A 19,006-nucleotide genomic window follows, 5' to 3' on the forward strand; every position below is an offset into this window, starting at 1 on the left:
CAACAAAGAAGAAATTGGAAAAACAAAGACGAGATTCGGTATAGAGAGATATATCGACAAATAAGATACGAGGTTAAGCGAGTAAAAGAGGACTGGATGGAACAAAGATGTCGTGAAATGGAAGAACTACAAAGAAAACATGATGAGTTTAATATACATAAAAAGCTTAAAGAAATTACCTACACTCAGAGAAAAAGAACTCCTCACTTTATGAGAAACTCCAAAGGTAACATAATTCTCGACTTGGATGAAAAAAAGGAAGAATGGACTAACTATATAAAAGAGCTCTTCCTGGATACGAGGCCACCACTTAACACCACAAAGTATACGAATACTGGTCCTAGTATTTTAAAAGCGGAAGTAGAGAAAGCTATCAAACAGAGCAAAAATGGGAAATCTCCAGGCCCTGACCAAATACCATCAGACTGGCTCAAACTTCTGGAAGACGATAATGTCTCACAATAATTAACAAACATTTATAACCGTATATACGAGACTGGAATGATGCCACAGATATGGTTGGAGCCTACATTTATTCCACTCCCAAAAAAACCTAATACATCATCATGTAAAGACTTTAGACTAATTAGTCTCATGAGCCACTCTCTCAAGCTACTTCTTAAGATAATTCTTAATAGAATCAAGCAGAAATGTGAAGAGACAATGGGAAACAAACAATTCCGTTTCAGAGAAGGATTGGGAACAAGGGAAGCTTTGTTCTCAATGTTAACATTACTTCAACGATCATGGGAAGTACAGAAACCAATTTACGTCTGCTTTATAGATTTTGAGAAGGCGTTTGATAGAGTTCAACATGATAGGTTGTTTGAATATCTAGAAATGATTGGAACAGATGATAAAGATCTGAGACTTTTACAACATCTATATTGGAATCAAGAAGCTTCTATTCTGGTAGACGGCAAAGAAACAGACAACATTTGCATTCAAAGAGGTGTCAGACAGGGTTGTGTGTTATCCCCAACTTTGTTTAACGTATACTCAGAAATAATTTTTAATGAAGCCTTGGAAGGACAATGTGGAGTTCGAATCGGGGGAGAAACTATTAACAACATCAGATATGCAGACGACACCGCGATCATGGCTGAAAATATCGAAGATCTCCAATTCCTTATAGATCGAGTCACTAGAGAATGCTCCAATAACGGACTTAACATAAATGCAACAAAGACAAAGTTACTTGTGGTTGGTAAACAAGACGTCGGCCCTATGCAACTAATTGTCAGTGATGAATCAATAACAAAAGTTAACCATTTTAAATACCTAGGATGTTGGATAAACGAGACACTAAATCCGGATGAAGAAATTAAAACTCGTATAGAAATTGCAAGAGGAGCATTTATGAAACTTAGATCTATTCTAAGCAACTCTCAGCTGAATTTACAACTAAGAATCAAGTTCCGAAAATGTTATGTGTATCCTGTATTACTATATGGATGTGAAACCTGGATCATGAAGGTTAACATGATGAACAAATTAGAAGCCTTTGAGATGTGGTCGTATCGTAGAATGCTCAGAATATCTTGGGTTCAACGCATTTCAAACAGAGAAGTCTTAAACAGAGTAGGTCAAGGCGAAGGTGACTTAATGAAGATGATAAAAAAGAGAAAACTTGAATATCTGGGGCATATAATGAGAGGTAGCAGATGCAGGATGCTGCAGTTAATACTCAATGGAAAGATCGACGGAAAAAGAGGAATTGGTCGAAAGAAATATTCATGGCTCCGAAACCTTCGTCAATGGACTGGATTATCAGCAGATCAATTGTTACATGCCGCACAAGATCGAGAACGATATCGGCAAATTGTTATGGAAGCTACCCACGCCTAAAAATTTGGGCACGGTACTTAAAGAAGAAGACCTTAGTACAAAGTTTATAATAACCGAGATACAGGGTGTCAAAGTTAAACTTTTTTTTTATTTATTATTGAATATTTCCTGACAGGTATGAGATAACAACATGAAATTTGGTATGTGGGGGTTTTTTGGGTCGAGAAAACTAAATTCCCTACCAAAAATTATGTATTGCCCAGAGGGCGCCACATACGCCTTTCAGCACTCATTTATTACGTTCATTTTTTTTATCTCTTACTCTGTATAATTTTGACATTTATTCTCCTATTAGTTTTACTTAAAAAAGGTGTACTTCTCTCATCTCCCTAAACTCAACCGTTTTCGAGATAGACGCATTTTAAATCTGCGATACACCATCATTTTTAGCATAAAATCATTGTAGTTACACCCGAAAACTAGCTTAAAACCATAAAATTATCCAAAAATGTATCACAAATTTCTTCAAATGGAATTTGCGATGCAATGACATAAATTTGAGGACTGGCACAATTATTATGGTTTTAGGTTATTTTTTGCACGATTGATCATTTTTGACTGTTTACCGTGACATATTTTACGTCAGTAGGTGACATTTACTAGCAACTCGACGGTAAGTAATCCAAATCGACGGTAAGTACTCCAACTCGACGGTAAGTAATTCACTTACCGTCGAGTTAAAAAATCTCTTAATTTTAATTTATTTTTTGAAAGAATAAAGAAAACTAACGAATTATTTATTAACATTGAAACTTATGGTACAATTTGTTAAATTATTTAATGAAATCCCACTTGTTTGGGCTGTGGTTTCACAATTCACTTTCGCTCATATTTTAATTTATAATAATCAAAATTGTACTTAAAATTATTGACAACTAAATAAAAACTCAATTCCCCATTGTTGTTATGCACCCTAGTTACTACCTAACAACCAAAGTATCTATCTTGATAAAATGAATGAAACTAGTCAATATGACTAAAATGTTTAATTTTATAATTTATAATGGTATCAATCGTGCAAAAAACGTTATAAGCATGTCGAACGTTAAGGGTAACCGATCTCAGACAATAATTGGAGTCGCCGCTCCGGTCCTCCTCCAAACAATTGTCTTCGATCGGTATAAAACCCTTACCGTTCTCCATACTTAATATACTATTTCGGGTGTAGCTACAATGATAATATTTATTATGCTAAAAATAATAGTGTATCGCAGATTTAAAATGCGTTTATCTCGAAAACGGTTGAGTTTAGTGAGATGAAAGAAGTATACCTTTTTAAATAAAACTAATAGGAGAATAAAAATTTTAATATCAAAATTATACAGAGTGAGGGATAAAAAAAATTGAACGTAATAAATGAGTGCTGAAAGGCGTATGTGGCGCCCTCTGGGCAATACATAATTTTTGGTAGGAAATTTAGTTTTCTCGGCCCAAAAAACCCACACATACCAAATTTCATGTTGTTATCTCATACCTGTCATACTATTTTAACCTCAGAAACCTGAGGTTAAGCTATGGCCCATTCTTTACCAAACACCCTGTACATTGAGCTTTACTGTACGTTTCATATTTTTATTTTTTAAATGTTTCTGGAGAGCATGAATAGTTCTGTTTACTATTCCTATGCGTCTTTTTATTTCGTCGTTTGACGTTTGAATTCTTTGTTGGATATTTCGGGAGTTTTGGTTTTTCCCTCGTGTACCACACGTCCTAATTCACTTGCCACATCTGCAAGCCTTGTAAAATACTGCACTATATCTCTTATACTTCTGCCCACTATAACTATTAACTGTATCATCAGCGAATACGAGAATTTGCGTCGATCTGCTAAACATAGTACGATTCATCCTACATTCCTCCACTTGGAGGTGTTGGAGTAACTTTCCTTAGTTTCATGTTCCTATGTTCCAATCAGCTAAAATTTGAGCTTTTCAGTTAGACCCCTCATTTGACACTTCTATGCTTCAATATTATGGTATCTAGTATAAATGTGTAACCTAACATATTTATATTTCAGGTCAGAAATTTGCTATGCTGGAAATAAAGGCGGTATTGTGTGGAATACTTAGAAAATTTAAATTGGAAGCAGTAGACAAACGAGAAGACATCAAATTTATAGCAGATCTCGTATTAAGACCAACTGGCGAAATACGAGTCAAGTTTTCTCATCGACAATAAAATATACACTTACCTTCACATACTTAATACCTGAAAATTCTTACCTGAAAATAATATTGGTAGAAATACACTTATATTTTTCTCAAATTATCATTTGAAATAAAATACAACAAGTGAATAATTGACGTAGTTAATTGTTTTATTTCTATCCTTTTGACTGAAGTTATTTAAGATAAATCTCTATCCATGGGGTGTTATACATCCTATGCCGCATCCCGTATTTCGATCTCTACGTTTTTGGTCGGTCCATTCGGTAGGAAGAATACTCAACATCCAATTCGAAAACACCACACTCGCCCACAATAAAACACCAAAGTACCTTGGGGTGATTATTGACTTGACAGAACCCTATCCTTCAAGGAACATCTAAGAAAAACACCGGAAAAACTTAAATCCAGAAACAACATCATCCAGAAGCTGTGCGGGACAACATGGGGAATATCGGCTTCCACCTTGCGATCATCTACCCTGGGCCTTGCCTTCTCAACCGCGGAATACTGATCTTCAGCCTGGCTTAACAGCCCGCATATACACAAAGTAGGTCTACCCCAAAATCCCGACGGCCAAAATACCGACACGCCAGAATCCCGACAGGTTTGATAAGTTTCTTTTTAACATATAATTACATTTATTTCTGGTTTTTTCTTTATGGCCATCAGTTTTTTATTTTTTGTTACTAAACAAAATTATTTACCATTGAATATGAAATAATTTTATGAATAAAATTTCTAACATGGGTATATGAATTAAATTATTTTTTTGCCAATATATAGTCCAATAATATACGTATAATCAAATCCTGAATTCAAGTTTACTTTCATAAAATAGATATTATCATTCACTTACAACTTTCCATTTCAGCAAGTATAGCTTTTATATTATAAAATGAAGTAATTAATGATTTTTTCTTTTAAATACATAATAATTAGTACCCGTACTTATAGGACTGCATCCCGCGTATGAAAAAAAGTTGATTAATAGCAAGCTGAAAATTTGTTAATAGCTTAAGGGTGTCTAGTCGGATAAACTTTGATATATGGGAACACTGGAACAGGGCCAGTTTTAATTGTAGAACAGGTTAAAAATTTGGAACGGTCAGACCACGAAACGGCACATTTATTTTGTCCGACAGAATAGACTTAAACTCTCCGAACAGATATTAAACTCTCATGCAAAAATCAGACTGCTATTTATCACCTGTTATAATTCCTGTCATTTGACATATTCTACATGTTCCACTCATTAAAACGCCCATTTGGTGATAAATAGCAGTCTAATTTTTGCATGAGAGTTTAATCTCTGCACCGAGAGAAAAAAATTCTTGACATAAAGAAACTTTATTAATATTTAAGAAAGATCGACTTGGCATATTGCCTAAGAAATATATCTTTGTATGTAAGATATAATTTTCTAAAATATTTCAAATAAATTCTACTATAGCCAAAGAAATATATCTTAAACATGATTGAACCATCACTTTCTGGCAAACTTCAAACCCATTTATCAGAAAGAAATTACACTTGATGTTAATTAATTTTATTAGTCATAAAAATATATTTTCTACACATTAAAAAACTATTCTTTCTGAGCAATAATATTTCTTAGTAAGGAATATTATTATTTTACTATTAATAATTAATGTATTTAATGTTAAGAAATATATTTTGCAGAGATAAACGTATATTTAGAGTTAAGTTAATCATTCTTAAAAATAAAGTGATATTAGGTACATACGGCGAAATAAATCATTGTGTTAAGGTAAAATCATTATTTATTAGTAAAACAAGATATAAAATGTTATTATTACATACAAATATTTTCTTCACTCTTAAAACCACTGGCTTCTACACAACAATAAAAGGATGGAGAGGCAAATCCAACTTGCTCAAATTTTCCTTCTTTTGTTAATAGCACTTTGTATATCAGCAATTCACTAAAACAAAATCCCATAATCACGTAGAGACGACGAAAATAGGAGAAAGCAAATAGAGGACACTTAGGCCACGCATTTACCTTCTCTTCGTCTAGGAAAAGGACCGAAAGACAGTTTCTAAATACTCAAAAACTGAGTAAAATGAAAAAGATTAAAAAGGGTTCAAGGCAGGTTTTGTTTATATTCGATTCAGAGTTGGACTACCATCTCCATATAGCAACTATTTCAGCATCCTTATGCATCATCAGTGAAGATTATGCAGTCACAACTCTGAAGGGAATATAAACATTCTGCCTCTTTTAAGGCAAAACATCGCGATGCAATGAACCCACCTTTTGAGACGCAAATCAGCGACATCTCTCGTATTACGAGGAAAACAACGAAAAGCCCCAGATACAAAGTTTACTACTTTTTAAACAATTAGAATAATTGAAATAAAAATATAATAAACAATATTTTAAATCTAAGACTTTTCGTTAATAAACTGCTTTCTGGCTGCATCCCATATCTCCGGATTTTACAATATATAATCACGTAGAGACGATGAAAATAGGAGAAAGCAAATAGAGGACACTTAGGCCACGCATTTACCTTCTCTTCGTCTAGGAAAAGGACCGAAAGACAGTTTCTAAATACTCAAAAACTGAGTAAAATGAAAAAGATTAAAAAGGGTTTAAGGCAGGTTTTGTTTATATTCGATTCAGAGTTGGACTACCATCTCCATATAGCAACTATTTCAGCATCCTTATGCATCATCAGTGAAGATTATGCAGTCACAACTCTGAAGGGAATATAAACATTCTGCCTCTTTTAAGGCAAAACATGACGCTGATTTGCGTCTCAAAAGGTGGGTTCATTGCATCGCGATGTTTTGCCTTAAAAGAGGCAGAATGTTTATATTCCCTTCAGAGTTGTGACTGCATAATCTTCACTGATGATGCATAAGGATGCTGAAATAGTTGCTATATGGAGATGGTAGTCCAACTCTGTATCGAATATAAACAAAACCTGCCTTGAACCCTTTTTAATCTTTTTCATTTTACTCAGTTTTTGAGTATTTAGAAACTGTCTTTCGGTCCTTTTCCTAGACGAAGAGAAGGTAAATGCGTGGCCTAAGTGTCCTCTATTTGCTTTCTCCTATTTTCGTCGTCTCTACGTGATTATATATTGTAAAATCCGGAGATATGGGATGCAGCCAGAAAGCAGTTTATTAACGAAAAGTCTTAGATTTAAAATATTGTTTATTATATTTTTATTTCATTTATTCTAATTGTTTAAAAAGTAGTAAACTTTGTATGTGGGGCTTTTAGTTGTTTTCCTCGTAATACGAGAGATGTCGCTGATTTGCGTCTCAAAAGGTGGGTTCATTGCATCGCGATGTTTTGCCTTAAAAGAGGCAGAATGTTTATATTCCCTTCAGAGTTGTGACTGCATAATCTTCACTGATGATGCATAAGGATGCTGAAATAGTTGCTATATGGAGATGGTAGTCCAACTCTGAATCGAATATAAACAAAACCTGCCTTGAATCCTTTTTAATCTAAAACAAAATCGTTATGTAGAAAGAGTAAACTTACTTTAATAAAAAATTTTTTATAAAGATATCTATAGATATTAATTTTGACAAATTTAGGAAATACAAAAAAAGACAAATACACGGCCCCACATAAGAACTATTAATACTAATAATAATCAATCATATTTAGTTCAAACATGGCATTATTTAACCTACACATCTTTGTTTATTTTTTTCTTTTTGTTAATGAGATATTAATTATTTATCTGTATAATATTAACTCACACAGTAAACATTGTTTAGCTAAAACAAGAGGGAAAATACAACCAATGTAAAACATTGAAGCATACATAATAATATGTAATTTTCTTATAATCTAAAAGAGACAGCATACCTAATCATTAAGAAATTTTATTACGGGAAAGTATTATTAGTTTACATCTAAGTCATTTAATACATATTAACTAATTCACGGTTTTCGGCAATAACATTTCTTAACCATAAACATATATTTCTTTTAGACTAACTGATTTCTTTATCTCAAATAAATTAACAGAAAACATCCTCAGCGTTTCAACCGCCATGTTTGATATAGCGTTGTATTGTGTATTTTATAGAAGACGACACATTCAAGAAACCTATTATACTTAGTTGATACCTACATAAGTATACACATTTTTAAAAAGGTACTTACATGTATGAAGTTCTACCACTTCTGGAAGGCCCCGCAGTTGGTTAATAACTCCTTTCTTAATATTGTTCAGAAGCTATACATATATTATATCATTCTGTCCCAGCTTTAAATTGTGGCATATTTCCCAGTTAGAATAATAAGCTCCTTTATTTCATAGTCGTCCATCATTATACCTAAAAAGCATATAAAGGTACTATTATGTTTCTTTTTTAACCATTCGGATAGGCAACAATATTATTATTACACCTGAAATTACTCAATTTACTTTTATTTAATACCTATATATGTACGTACCTTCAAAATATTCGTTAATTTTTAAAGAACACCAATAAATCCAACATCCATCTATATGAACATAAACATATCACGCCATCTTGACAAACACTGACGACTAAATCATAAATAGTTAATCTGCGCAATTCTTTTGTGGAAGAAAATCTCTTTGCAAGTAAAATTTCGGCATTAATGACAAAGTTTTTATTTTATACCACAGTTACTACAGAGGGTAATTCTGAAGAATTATTTCTTTTGGTTTAAAATATTTATTTGATTGCAAGAAAATTTCTTGTTCACAAATATAAATATGGAGTAACTTAACATTATATTTCTTATACTGCAAATTATTTGTAGTTTTCAATTTAAGAAATAAAAACTTTAGGATAAGAAAATTAAATATAACCATTAATGCATTTCTTAGTATTGAAGAAATTATCTGCAAGAAATTATTGAGTTGTGTTTAAAAACTCGTTTCTTTATATGTGAACCGGTGTGTTTAAGTTAATAGGATATGTTAACTTTTAAGAAATATTGCTCAAAGAAATCGGTGTTTTAGGAGAAAAGAAATTGTTCTCTCGGTGTGTTTGGAGAGTTTAAGTCTGTTCTGTCGGACAAAATACATGTGCCGTTTTCGTGGTCTGAGCGTTCCAAATTTTTAACCTGTTCCACAATTAAAACTTCCCCTGTTCCAGTGTTCCCAAATATCAAAGTTTGTCCGACTAGACACCCTTAAGCTATTAACAAATTTTCAACTTGCTACTAATCAACTTTTTTTCATACGCGGGATCCAGACCTATTATTAGTAAGTAATTAATTTTTCTTGATAATAGTCAACAAACTCACAGACTAAAACCTAAAAATCCACTGGACCTTATTTATAATTAAGTTTTATAACTCACCGTGATTGGGTTTATGTTTTAGATATATCTAATGTATTGTTTGTAAATTTAAAATGTATGTTTGTATGTAGCATATTATCGGAATGTCATGTTTGTTCCATACTAGAGGTCCAGTCATTGGACTGAACTCTCTAACGTCAATTTTTGAAGTTATACTTCTTTAGGCGAAAAAAAGGGTGAAATTTTATTAATCTGCGCGCATGCGCTCACAGACAGTATGGAGTTCGTTACTAAATATTTTAATTTATGTATGTATCAGTCCAGAAAAGGTGTGGAAAGGATATATTAGTGTTTTTAAATATATTTTTCTATAAACGTGTTAAAAATGCAATGCAATTTATAGCACTCCATAGGAACGTTAAAAATGCTACTTTAAGGCACCAGTGCTTTAAAAATTTTAAGGCACTGCAGTTAAAAGTGAATTGTTAAATTGTGAAACGTCCAAATATTTATATTTCATTTATTAACATTAATATTAATAATACAACTTGCGCAATTTGAAAAAGGTGGTTTAAAAGGTTTTTTTTTAATTTAAACTGTATTATTGCATTTTTAACACGTTTGTAGAAAAAAATATTAAAATTTGTTAGAATATACAAAAATAAAAGTAGATGTTATTCTATAGTTGTTATGATGTACGTATTGACAGTATAGGCAGTTTTGATGTAATGTCAAGAAAAATATAAAATGGAATGTCAGTCAAGTTCAAGTAAAAGTTTTTGTAGGTATTGTCCTGTAATTGAGAATGAATAAATTATAATTGTTGATATATAAGACGTTTGTAGAAAAAATATTGTATGATATAGGTGTTAAAAAGTACATTTTTAAGCACTCATGTGAATTGCAGAATGAGCGAAGAGTTATCTTATCGGGAATAAGATAATAAGTAATATTTAAAGTATTTTATAATTCACTTCGTATGTTTGTCACTATGTCTTAGAAATCTTGTAACCCGTATAAACAAAAGGGTGTAGCTCAGTGGTAGAGCGTTGGGCTGGAGATCAAGGGGTCCCCGGTTCAAATCCTGGTGTTTTTTAATGTTTTTTTAATTTTTGGTATTGTTTTAATAAAAATTAATTTAATCTTTAAATAAAATACAAATAAACTGTCCAAAAGTATATTTATTTCATTGAAATCATATTTAGAAGTATAACTTCTTACGTGCGTACAAAGTACACACACATTTTTTTTTTATTTCAAATCCCAAAGACCCTTGTTGTTAGAATTTTTATAACTAACAGATTGCTGAATAAACGTTTTAAAAAAAAATTAATTTTTAAATTTCAATACTCTATAATATTATTTGGTATTGCAGTAGAAAAGGAAATAATAAATATTCAAAATATATAGTGGTCGGGATTTTGGCTTATGCCAGGATTGTTGTGCATGTCGGGATTTTGGCCTGTTGGGATTCTGGCGTGTCGGGATTTTGGCAGTCGGGATTTTGGGCGCCACCGACACAAAGTAGTTGCCCAATTGAAAAATACAATGAGATTGATTGCTGGCGTTATCAAATCCACCCCTACGCAATGGCCCTCAGTACTGAGCCACGTTCCACCACCCAAAATATGACGCATACAGTCACTCACTAGTCAGTACAGAAAGATAATTGATAACGAGAGCCTGCCAATCCATCAAGATATAGATGCTGCCAACGGTAACCGTCTACGCTTCAGACGACCGCCAATAAAAACAGCAAGGATTGTTGTGAAAAATAAGTACAATTTAATGACCACATGGACTCGAGAATGGATGTAACAACAAAATAGCAGCTTACCCTGCATCACACAAAAATCACCAGGTTTTGACTTATAGCCCGATCAAAGAACAATCTGACCAAAAAAATAAAGGAAGGATGAAAATTTGGGAATAGGTAGTTGAAATTGTCTATTATTATATAAGAAAAAGTTTACAATTCTTCATCCCCTCTATTTTACAATACCCCCTCTCCAAGATGACAAAAATACATTCAAAATAAGACCGGAATTGGATAAAATGACTAATTCTAAACAACTTTTTTCCTATAGAGTTTTTTCACTAAGTCAATACTTTTCGAGTTATTTGCGAGTGAATATGTTCATGTTTAACAAAATAAAACATGTTTTTGGACGGTTGTTCGGAGATAACTCAAAAAGTAAGTATTTTAGCGAAAAAAATATTCTTAGCAAAAATGTAGCCCATAAAAATTGAAAAAATGGTGTATACATACAGCTACTGAAAAGTAGGTTCTTCTTCGTCAAATTCCAAATCGAATATTTCAATGTGAAATAACCTAAAAACGGAGCAGTTTTAGGGAAAATTCATTATAACTTTTTTAAAGTGTTTAAAAAAAGGTTTATTTTTGTTTTTTAAAAAAACTTGTATTATTAAAAGTAAGTGAATTACGCTCAAAATATTGTTGGTCCCTTTTATTTTTTGGTAAAAAATCGCAAAAATCACCCCCTAATTAGCATCACATATAAATTTTAACATTACCACTTCACAAGTTACTTTGCCTATGTATTAATTATATGATCTGTAAGTTTCATCCGTTCAAAGTGCTTCGTTTTGAAAAAGCTGTAGTTAAAATGGCTTAAACGAGTAACTAATCCCGAGTTTAGGCAAATTTTGAACAGCCATAGCATAACCAACTTTTTTCTAACAAGAAAACAAAAAATGAAAAATATTCAGAAAAGCAAAACATACATTTTATTACTGTTTGAGATTTTTGGTATTCCTAATTGTTTTTAAGTTAATTCCATAAACAATTACGATTTTTTTCAAAATTATAAATAATGTTTTATTTGAAACTCAATTTTTTTTCAAAACTGAGCACTTTGAACCAATGAAACTTATAGATAATATAAACAATACATAAGTAAAGGAACTTGTAAAGCGGTAACGATTAATTTTATTTGAGAAGCTAATTAAGGGGTGATTTTCGCAATTTTTTTACCAAAAAATAAAAGGGACCAACAATATTTTGAGCGTAACTCACTTTTAATGTTATAAGTTTTTTTAAAAAACAAAAATAAACTTTTTTTTAACATTTTAAAAAAGTTGTAATTAATTTTCCCCGAAAAGTGCTCCGTTTTTTGGTTATTTCACATTGAAATATTCGAATTGGAATTTGACGAAGAAGAACCTATATTTCATTAGCTGCAACTCTGCTTCTACTGGGTCTGCAGACCTCACGCAGACACCACTTTTTTAAATTTTTTATAAGCTATATGTTTACTAAGAATATTTTTTTTGCCATCTCCGAAAAACCGTCCAAAAACATTTTTTTTGTTGAAAATGAACAAATTCACTCGCAAATGACTCGAAAAGTATCGACTTAGTAAAAAAACTCTATAGAAAAAAAGTTACTTAGAATTAGTCATTTTATCCAATTCCGGACTTATTTTGAACGTATATTTTTTACCCCAAAGAAAAAATTTTGCGAATATTGAAAAACATTCGCGACTGGACCGGGTTAAACACACAGACACTTTTAAGAAAAGCAGAATATAAAGACGAATTGGCAATTGTTATAGCCAACCTTCATTTAGTGGAGTCCGGAATAGAAGCAGAAAAAGATTATTAAGTTATACTTCTTTCTGATCGAGAGTGAAATTTTATAATGCCGGGCGCATGCGCACACAGACAGTATGTATTTCGTTGCTAACCTTTCAAGATATGTACCGTCGGAAAAATGAAAGAATACCCATGAACGAACATATAAATCACGCTGTATTTTCCTGTCACCGTGTCACAAAGAAAATTGTCCAGTGCAAGTACATGTAACAATAATTATTACATGTACTTGTGCTGACCAATTTTTTGTGTGACACGGTGACAGGAAAATACAGCGTGTTTTATATGTTCGTTCATGGATATTCATTCATTTTCCTACTGTATGTATCAGCGCAAATAAGTCATATTATATCATATAAAAGGATATATTAGTGTTTTAGTAAATATATTATTTATTATAATTTTTGTGTCTTTTTATTTGTCTTCCTCGGTAATAAGATATGTTATAATAATAGTAAGTATATTTAAAGTATTTTTGTATACTTCACTTCTTGGTCTATTAAATTTGTCAGTATGTATGAGAAATCTTGTAACCTATCAAAGCAAAGTCAATTAGCTCAGTGGTAGAGCGTGTGACCGGAGATCAAGAGGTCCCGGTTTCAAATCCCGGACGATTTATATTCTTTTTTTTTTATAATTTTGGTATCGTTTTAATAAATTTTTTTTTAAAAGTGGTAGGTAAAGAAAGTTAGTTTAATATTTAAAATAAATACAAATAACCAGTTAAGTATATTAATTTCGTTGAAATCATAATGGTAGGGGAGCCCAAGCGGGGATTTTTGCAGTTACTCGAGCGCGTCAGATTATCATATGGGGAGAAACGTGGTACCCTGCAGATCTACCTCTGCCATATATTGGCTCTTAACACAGGGGAGTTCGTTTAGGGGGGCCCGAAATAAAAAATCTATCCTTAAAAATACTCGAAATTGTCAGATTAAGATAAGGTAAGTTAAGTACATGCAAAACAGTGTATATTTAAAAAATCTGACGATTTGAGCGGGGCGTAAGGAAATTGGTAAGTCACAAAGTTTCACAAGAAAAAAGCGAATATTTCGCGAAATGAACGTCAGACTGAAAAACTAAAAACTACACGTTCAATATTTTTCAAAAATCTATCGAAAGATACCAAACATGACCCCTCACAGGGAGGGGTGAGGGGTAAATTTAAAATTTTAAATACAAATCACGCGATATTTACCAAAATAAACATCAGATCGAAAAACTGCAAAATACACTTATTTAATATTTTTGAAAAATATATCGAACGGTACCAAACGCGACCCCACGCGGAGGTGGGGTGGGGGGTTACTTTAAAATCTTAAATGGGAGCGCCCATTTTTTATTGCAGATTTGGATTCTCTGCATAAAAATAAGCAACTTTTATTCGAAACATTTTTTCTAATTATGGATAGATGGCGCTACAATCGGAAAAAACGATTAATGGAAATGGGAAATTAAATTAAAAAATGGCAAGCGCCCGCTAAAATGGAAAATTTTACTTAACTTTTTTTGGTTTTAGGACCTAATAATCACAACCCAATAGGTCCCCAAAGCGCTCGAGTGACTGCACATTTAGCATACTTTGCTCCCCTACCATAATAATAGAAGTATAACTTCTTACGTGCAGGATTGGTTCAACTGGAGGTCGGACCAACCAAGGCTGAAGTGCAATACAGCGTAAGGCGCTTTAGTACCTTGGTATTTTTTTGGTGTCTTTATGTGTTTTATGTCCTTAAAAGCCCGACTTATGTCCTTTCTAGTTGAAAACAACATTTTATCACAAAATCAGTTCGGCTTTTTAAATAATAAATGCACCACTGATGCCATGTTTTCTGTACTACATGAGGTATATCAAGCACTGAACAATAATCTTTGCACTGCCACCGTTTTTTGTGACTATGCCAAAGCTTTTGATTGTGTAAATCACAACATTTTGATAAAAAAACTAAATTTCTACGGAATTAGAGGCATTTCTTTAGATTGGTTCCAATCTTACTTGGAAGATAGGAAACAACTGGTTAGAGCAAATGATAAAGACTCTAGTCTCAAAAACATTGTATGTGGGGTACCTCAAGGTTCAGTATTGGGTCCTCTACTTTTCCTTATCTTTATTAATGACATCACTAATTTAAAAATCGATGGAAACATCTTTCTTTTTGCTGATGATACCAGTATCACTTGGAGTAACTCAAATATTGCAACTCTTCATGCTACTATAACTTCTGATCTACTTACAATAAAAACCTGGTCTGACTCAAATTTACTCTCGTTTAACGTAGATAAAACAGTAGCATTGTCTTATAAAGGAGCTCTTCAACCCTTACCTTTTAATAACAGCCAGATCAGTACGGTTGATTCTGTAAAATTTCTTGGCATTTTTTTAGACAGCAACCTTAAATGGTCCCTCCATATCGATTTGTTACGGAAGAAACTCTCTTCAGCCTGCTATGTTATAAGATCTGTTTCGAATGAACTCAATTTAGCATCTTCCAAAATAACATATTTTTCCTTGTTCGAGTCACATCTTCGTTATGGTCTTCCTTTTTGGGGTTCTGGTACAGCTGCCCAATTCGATGTTATTTTCAAATTACAAAAAAGAGCTATAAGATATCTGTTTGGCCTCAGAAGAACAACACACTGCAGAAGTTACTTCAAAGATCACGGAATTTTAACCCTTCCATCTTTGTATATTTTAGAAACTGTTTGCTTAATTCGTAAACATCTACATGTCTTTCCACCAAGACCTAATCATCACTACTTCACGAGAAATTCTACGTTTGACGTCTATTTGCCGACCCCGTCCTCGGAGTTAGTAAAGAAATCGATATTATATTCCGCAAAAGAAATGTACAACCATCTCCCCCTACAACTAAAATCTGCACCATCTTTTCCCAAATTCCATAAACTGACAAAAGCCTACCTGTCTAGAAGACCATATTATTCAGTAGAAGATTATTTTAGTCAATAACTAAGAAATTACAGTACCCTTTGCACAAGTAGTATTTTTATTATTTTTTTATCTATATTTGGGTGTCATATGCAGCAGCTTAACTTTTTAACTTTTAAACCTTTTTTATTAATTATTAGGTAGACTATGGATTTGCAATTTATTTAAATTTTTGCAATTGATTATTTCTGTTTTAAATTCGATTTATTTATTTATTTTATTTAACTTATTGACGATTTATGTAATTTTAGTAAATTGGATTGTTACTGTTTTGTTTTTTTTTACTATTTATAAGCTTTGTCTATAAAATTGTAAAATTTTTCATGGCAATAAAGCATATTTCTATTCTATGTGTCCAAGCATCGAGCTTCCGTAAGTCTACCAGACTCTTTACGTTAAACAGACATCTGGTCCTGTTTTTTAATATTTTGCTAGTGTTATTTTGGTTGGCGTGCTCGTTGTTTGCTTCATTGTGTTTTTTACGAATTTCTTTCTACGGTATACGGAAACTGGGCAAATCTATTTTTTTCCTTGCCCCTTTTTATAACAACTGAAAAGTGTTTGTAAAACTTCGATCTGGTCACAAATGACTAAAATTATTAGTCCTTTTTCGAGTTAAATTAATACCAAATACTTAAATCTAAGGGCTTACTCTTTTTTAAACGCTTTTCTTCACTTCAATAGTTTGCATCAAATCTTTAGACGTTAAGTTGACTTACTTTTTTCAATGCAAATGATTGAAAATTTGCAGACATATGCATTCGCGGGAACAATACACGAATAGTCAATAAATTTTTTTTATGTTTATTAATTGTTTAAATAAAAAAAAACGATTTGAATGGAAAATGCTTAAATTATTTTTTTTACAATGTAGAAACTTGAAACTTTTACGGATTGTAGCTAATGATATGAACTATATATAATTTCACTTTTTACGTTAATTGTTTACGTTATGCTTCATAAATAAACAATAAAGTTTCAAATTTTGAACGCTCATAATATATTTGTTTATATAATATACATCGGCGTTTATTCGTGTCAAATTTCAATACGATACGAAACAAAACTTCAACCAAAACTCGAATTAAAAAATTCGTGTTTTCATCGTAGTCTTTGAAAAACCACCGGTAGAGACGTTTTGTGCTAAAATTAACATTAGAATTCGTTTTGTCGTATTAATTAATTAAACGCTTTTCTTTTATTTAGTTCAATCGTTTGGGTCAAATCTTTGGACGTTAATTTAAGTTTATTAAATTTCTTCAACGCAAATGACTTAAAATTTGCAGACATATGCATTCGCGGGAACAACACACGAATAGACAATAAATTTTTTTTTGTTTAATAAATAAAATAAAAAAACGATTTTAACGGAAAGTGTTTAAATTCTCTTATTTTTTACAATGAAAAAACTTGAAACTTTTACAGATTGAGCTAATTATATGAACTATACATAATTTCACTTTTTACGTTAATTGTTTACGTTATGCTTCATAAATAAATAATAAAATTTCAAATTTTTTGCCGATTCCGACTACTTTTAATGTTTGTTACATCATATGTTTTATACATATTTTAATAAACATGACGATATATTTATTGCTTAAAAAGTGTAAGACTAAAAAGAAAAAAATATGAAACAAACATTTTTAAGAAACGCTTTTTTTAGTTACGAGTGACTAAAATTAAACATATTATAAAAAATCAACTAAAAAGCAAAAAATAAAAAAGATTAGAAAAAATATAACACATTCGTTAAAGAAAAGCGTGGGGCGAAAACCGTTTATTCGATGAAGACGCGCCACGCTTTTCTTTGACGAATGTGTTAGATTTTTTCATTTTTTTTTTATTTTTTCTTTTTAGTTGATATTTTATAATATGTTTAATTTTAGCCACTCGTAACTAAAGAAAAGCGTTTCTTAAGAATATTTTTTTCATATTTTTTTTTTATTTATCTATCAACTAATGCACTACAACTATCATGTAATAACATCACAGCACTATGCTACTAAATCAAATGATTTTGTCATTATGAGTCTACTCGTTAATTTAGTGTGGTCAAGAAGCTGGATTGCCTCGACATTTACATGACTATATATTATGCTGCTCATAACTTGCTGCTGTTCTCTTGATTACTTCTGCCATAGTTTCCATACCCAGGTACTGGTAGAGGTTGCTGTTGCGGATATACCAAGGAGCATCAACAATGTACCTCGGTACTTTGTTTTGAAATCTCTGGATAATGTGTAGGTTACTAACTTTGGTACAGTCCCAGAGTTGGTACCCATATACAGGCCCGGCCCTAGGGATTTTGCCGCCCTGGGCAAGATCGGCGAACGCCGCCCCCCCCTACTTGGTAGACTCATGACTCACCACCATCCTTCAGCGGTCACCAATATTGTATTTTTATTGATGTATACTTGGTGCTAAATTATATAATATACCATTTTCTACTTTATTTGAACGATACACGCTTAAAAACACATATATTTGCAATATTTTCATGAGATTTTACTACATTACCGTATATTAACATGTTTTAATATCCAAAAACTCATTATCTTTAACCATAATTACACACCTACTCTTTTAATTAAGTAACACTGTTCTTATTTCGGCACGGGAAAAGTCTTTTAATAATTCTCCATGATCCAGGAACTCAGCTATTTCGTGTTCAATAGAGATTGTCGCTAGAGCCCTAGATCACTCAAACGTTCCTGGGACATAGTTGATCAAAAGTAGTTTTAGCTTTGAAAAGCTTTTCTCTCCAGAGGCCACTGTCACTTGTAGGGTTAATAAAATACTTAAAGCAACACTAACGTTTGGTACGAAACTCTCTACTCATTTTCAGGGTCTCTAGAGATGTACTCTTGGGCTTCACAATCGTGGAAATTACTTTCAGTTCATCTTTTAGATCAGCATAATTTAGATCTTTTGAGTCATCACATAACATAAAACATCTATCTGATAAATCATGCATAACTTTTGCGTCTGTCAAATAGCCCTGGATTTTTAAATCACTTCTGAGAGACTTAACATGGATTTCCGTTTTCTCTAATAAACTGACAGCTTGATACAGGATACATTCCCATATTAATACTCTGCAGTGATTTGCTGACTACGGTGATGTGAAGTAAAATGTCATGCCATATTACCACAAAGA

General features: G+C 32.1%; 1 protein-coding gene across 1 annotated transcript in view; it reads left to right on the plus strand.

Moving 5' to 3' along the window:
• LOC126881682 (cytochrome P450 4C1-like) overlaps positions 1–4,155 on the plus strand; it is a 35,658-nt gene extending 31,503 nt beyond the window's left edge. Inside the window, exon 7 of the mRNA XM_050646089.1 lies at positions 3,866–4,155. Coding sequence (XP_050502046.1) covers positions 3,866–4,026 — 161 coding nt within the window. The 3' untranslated portion in view covers positions 4,027–4,155. The remainder of the gene's footprint in view (positions 1–3,865) is intronic.
• The last annotated feature ends 14,851 nt before the right edge of the window (positions 4,156–19,006 follow it).

The sequence above is a fragment of the Diabrotica virgifera genome, chromosome 3 (assembly GCF_917563875.1).
Source record: "Diabrotica virgifera virgifera chromosome 3, PGI_DIABVI_V3a".
Classification (NCBI taxonomy): Eukaryota; Metazoa; Arthropoda; class Insecta; order Coleoptera; family Chrysomelidae; genus Diabrotica; species Diabrotica virgifera.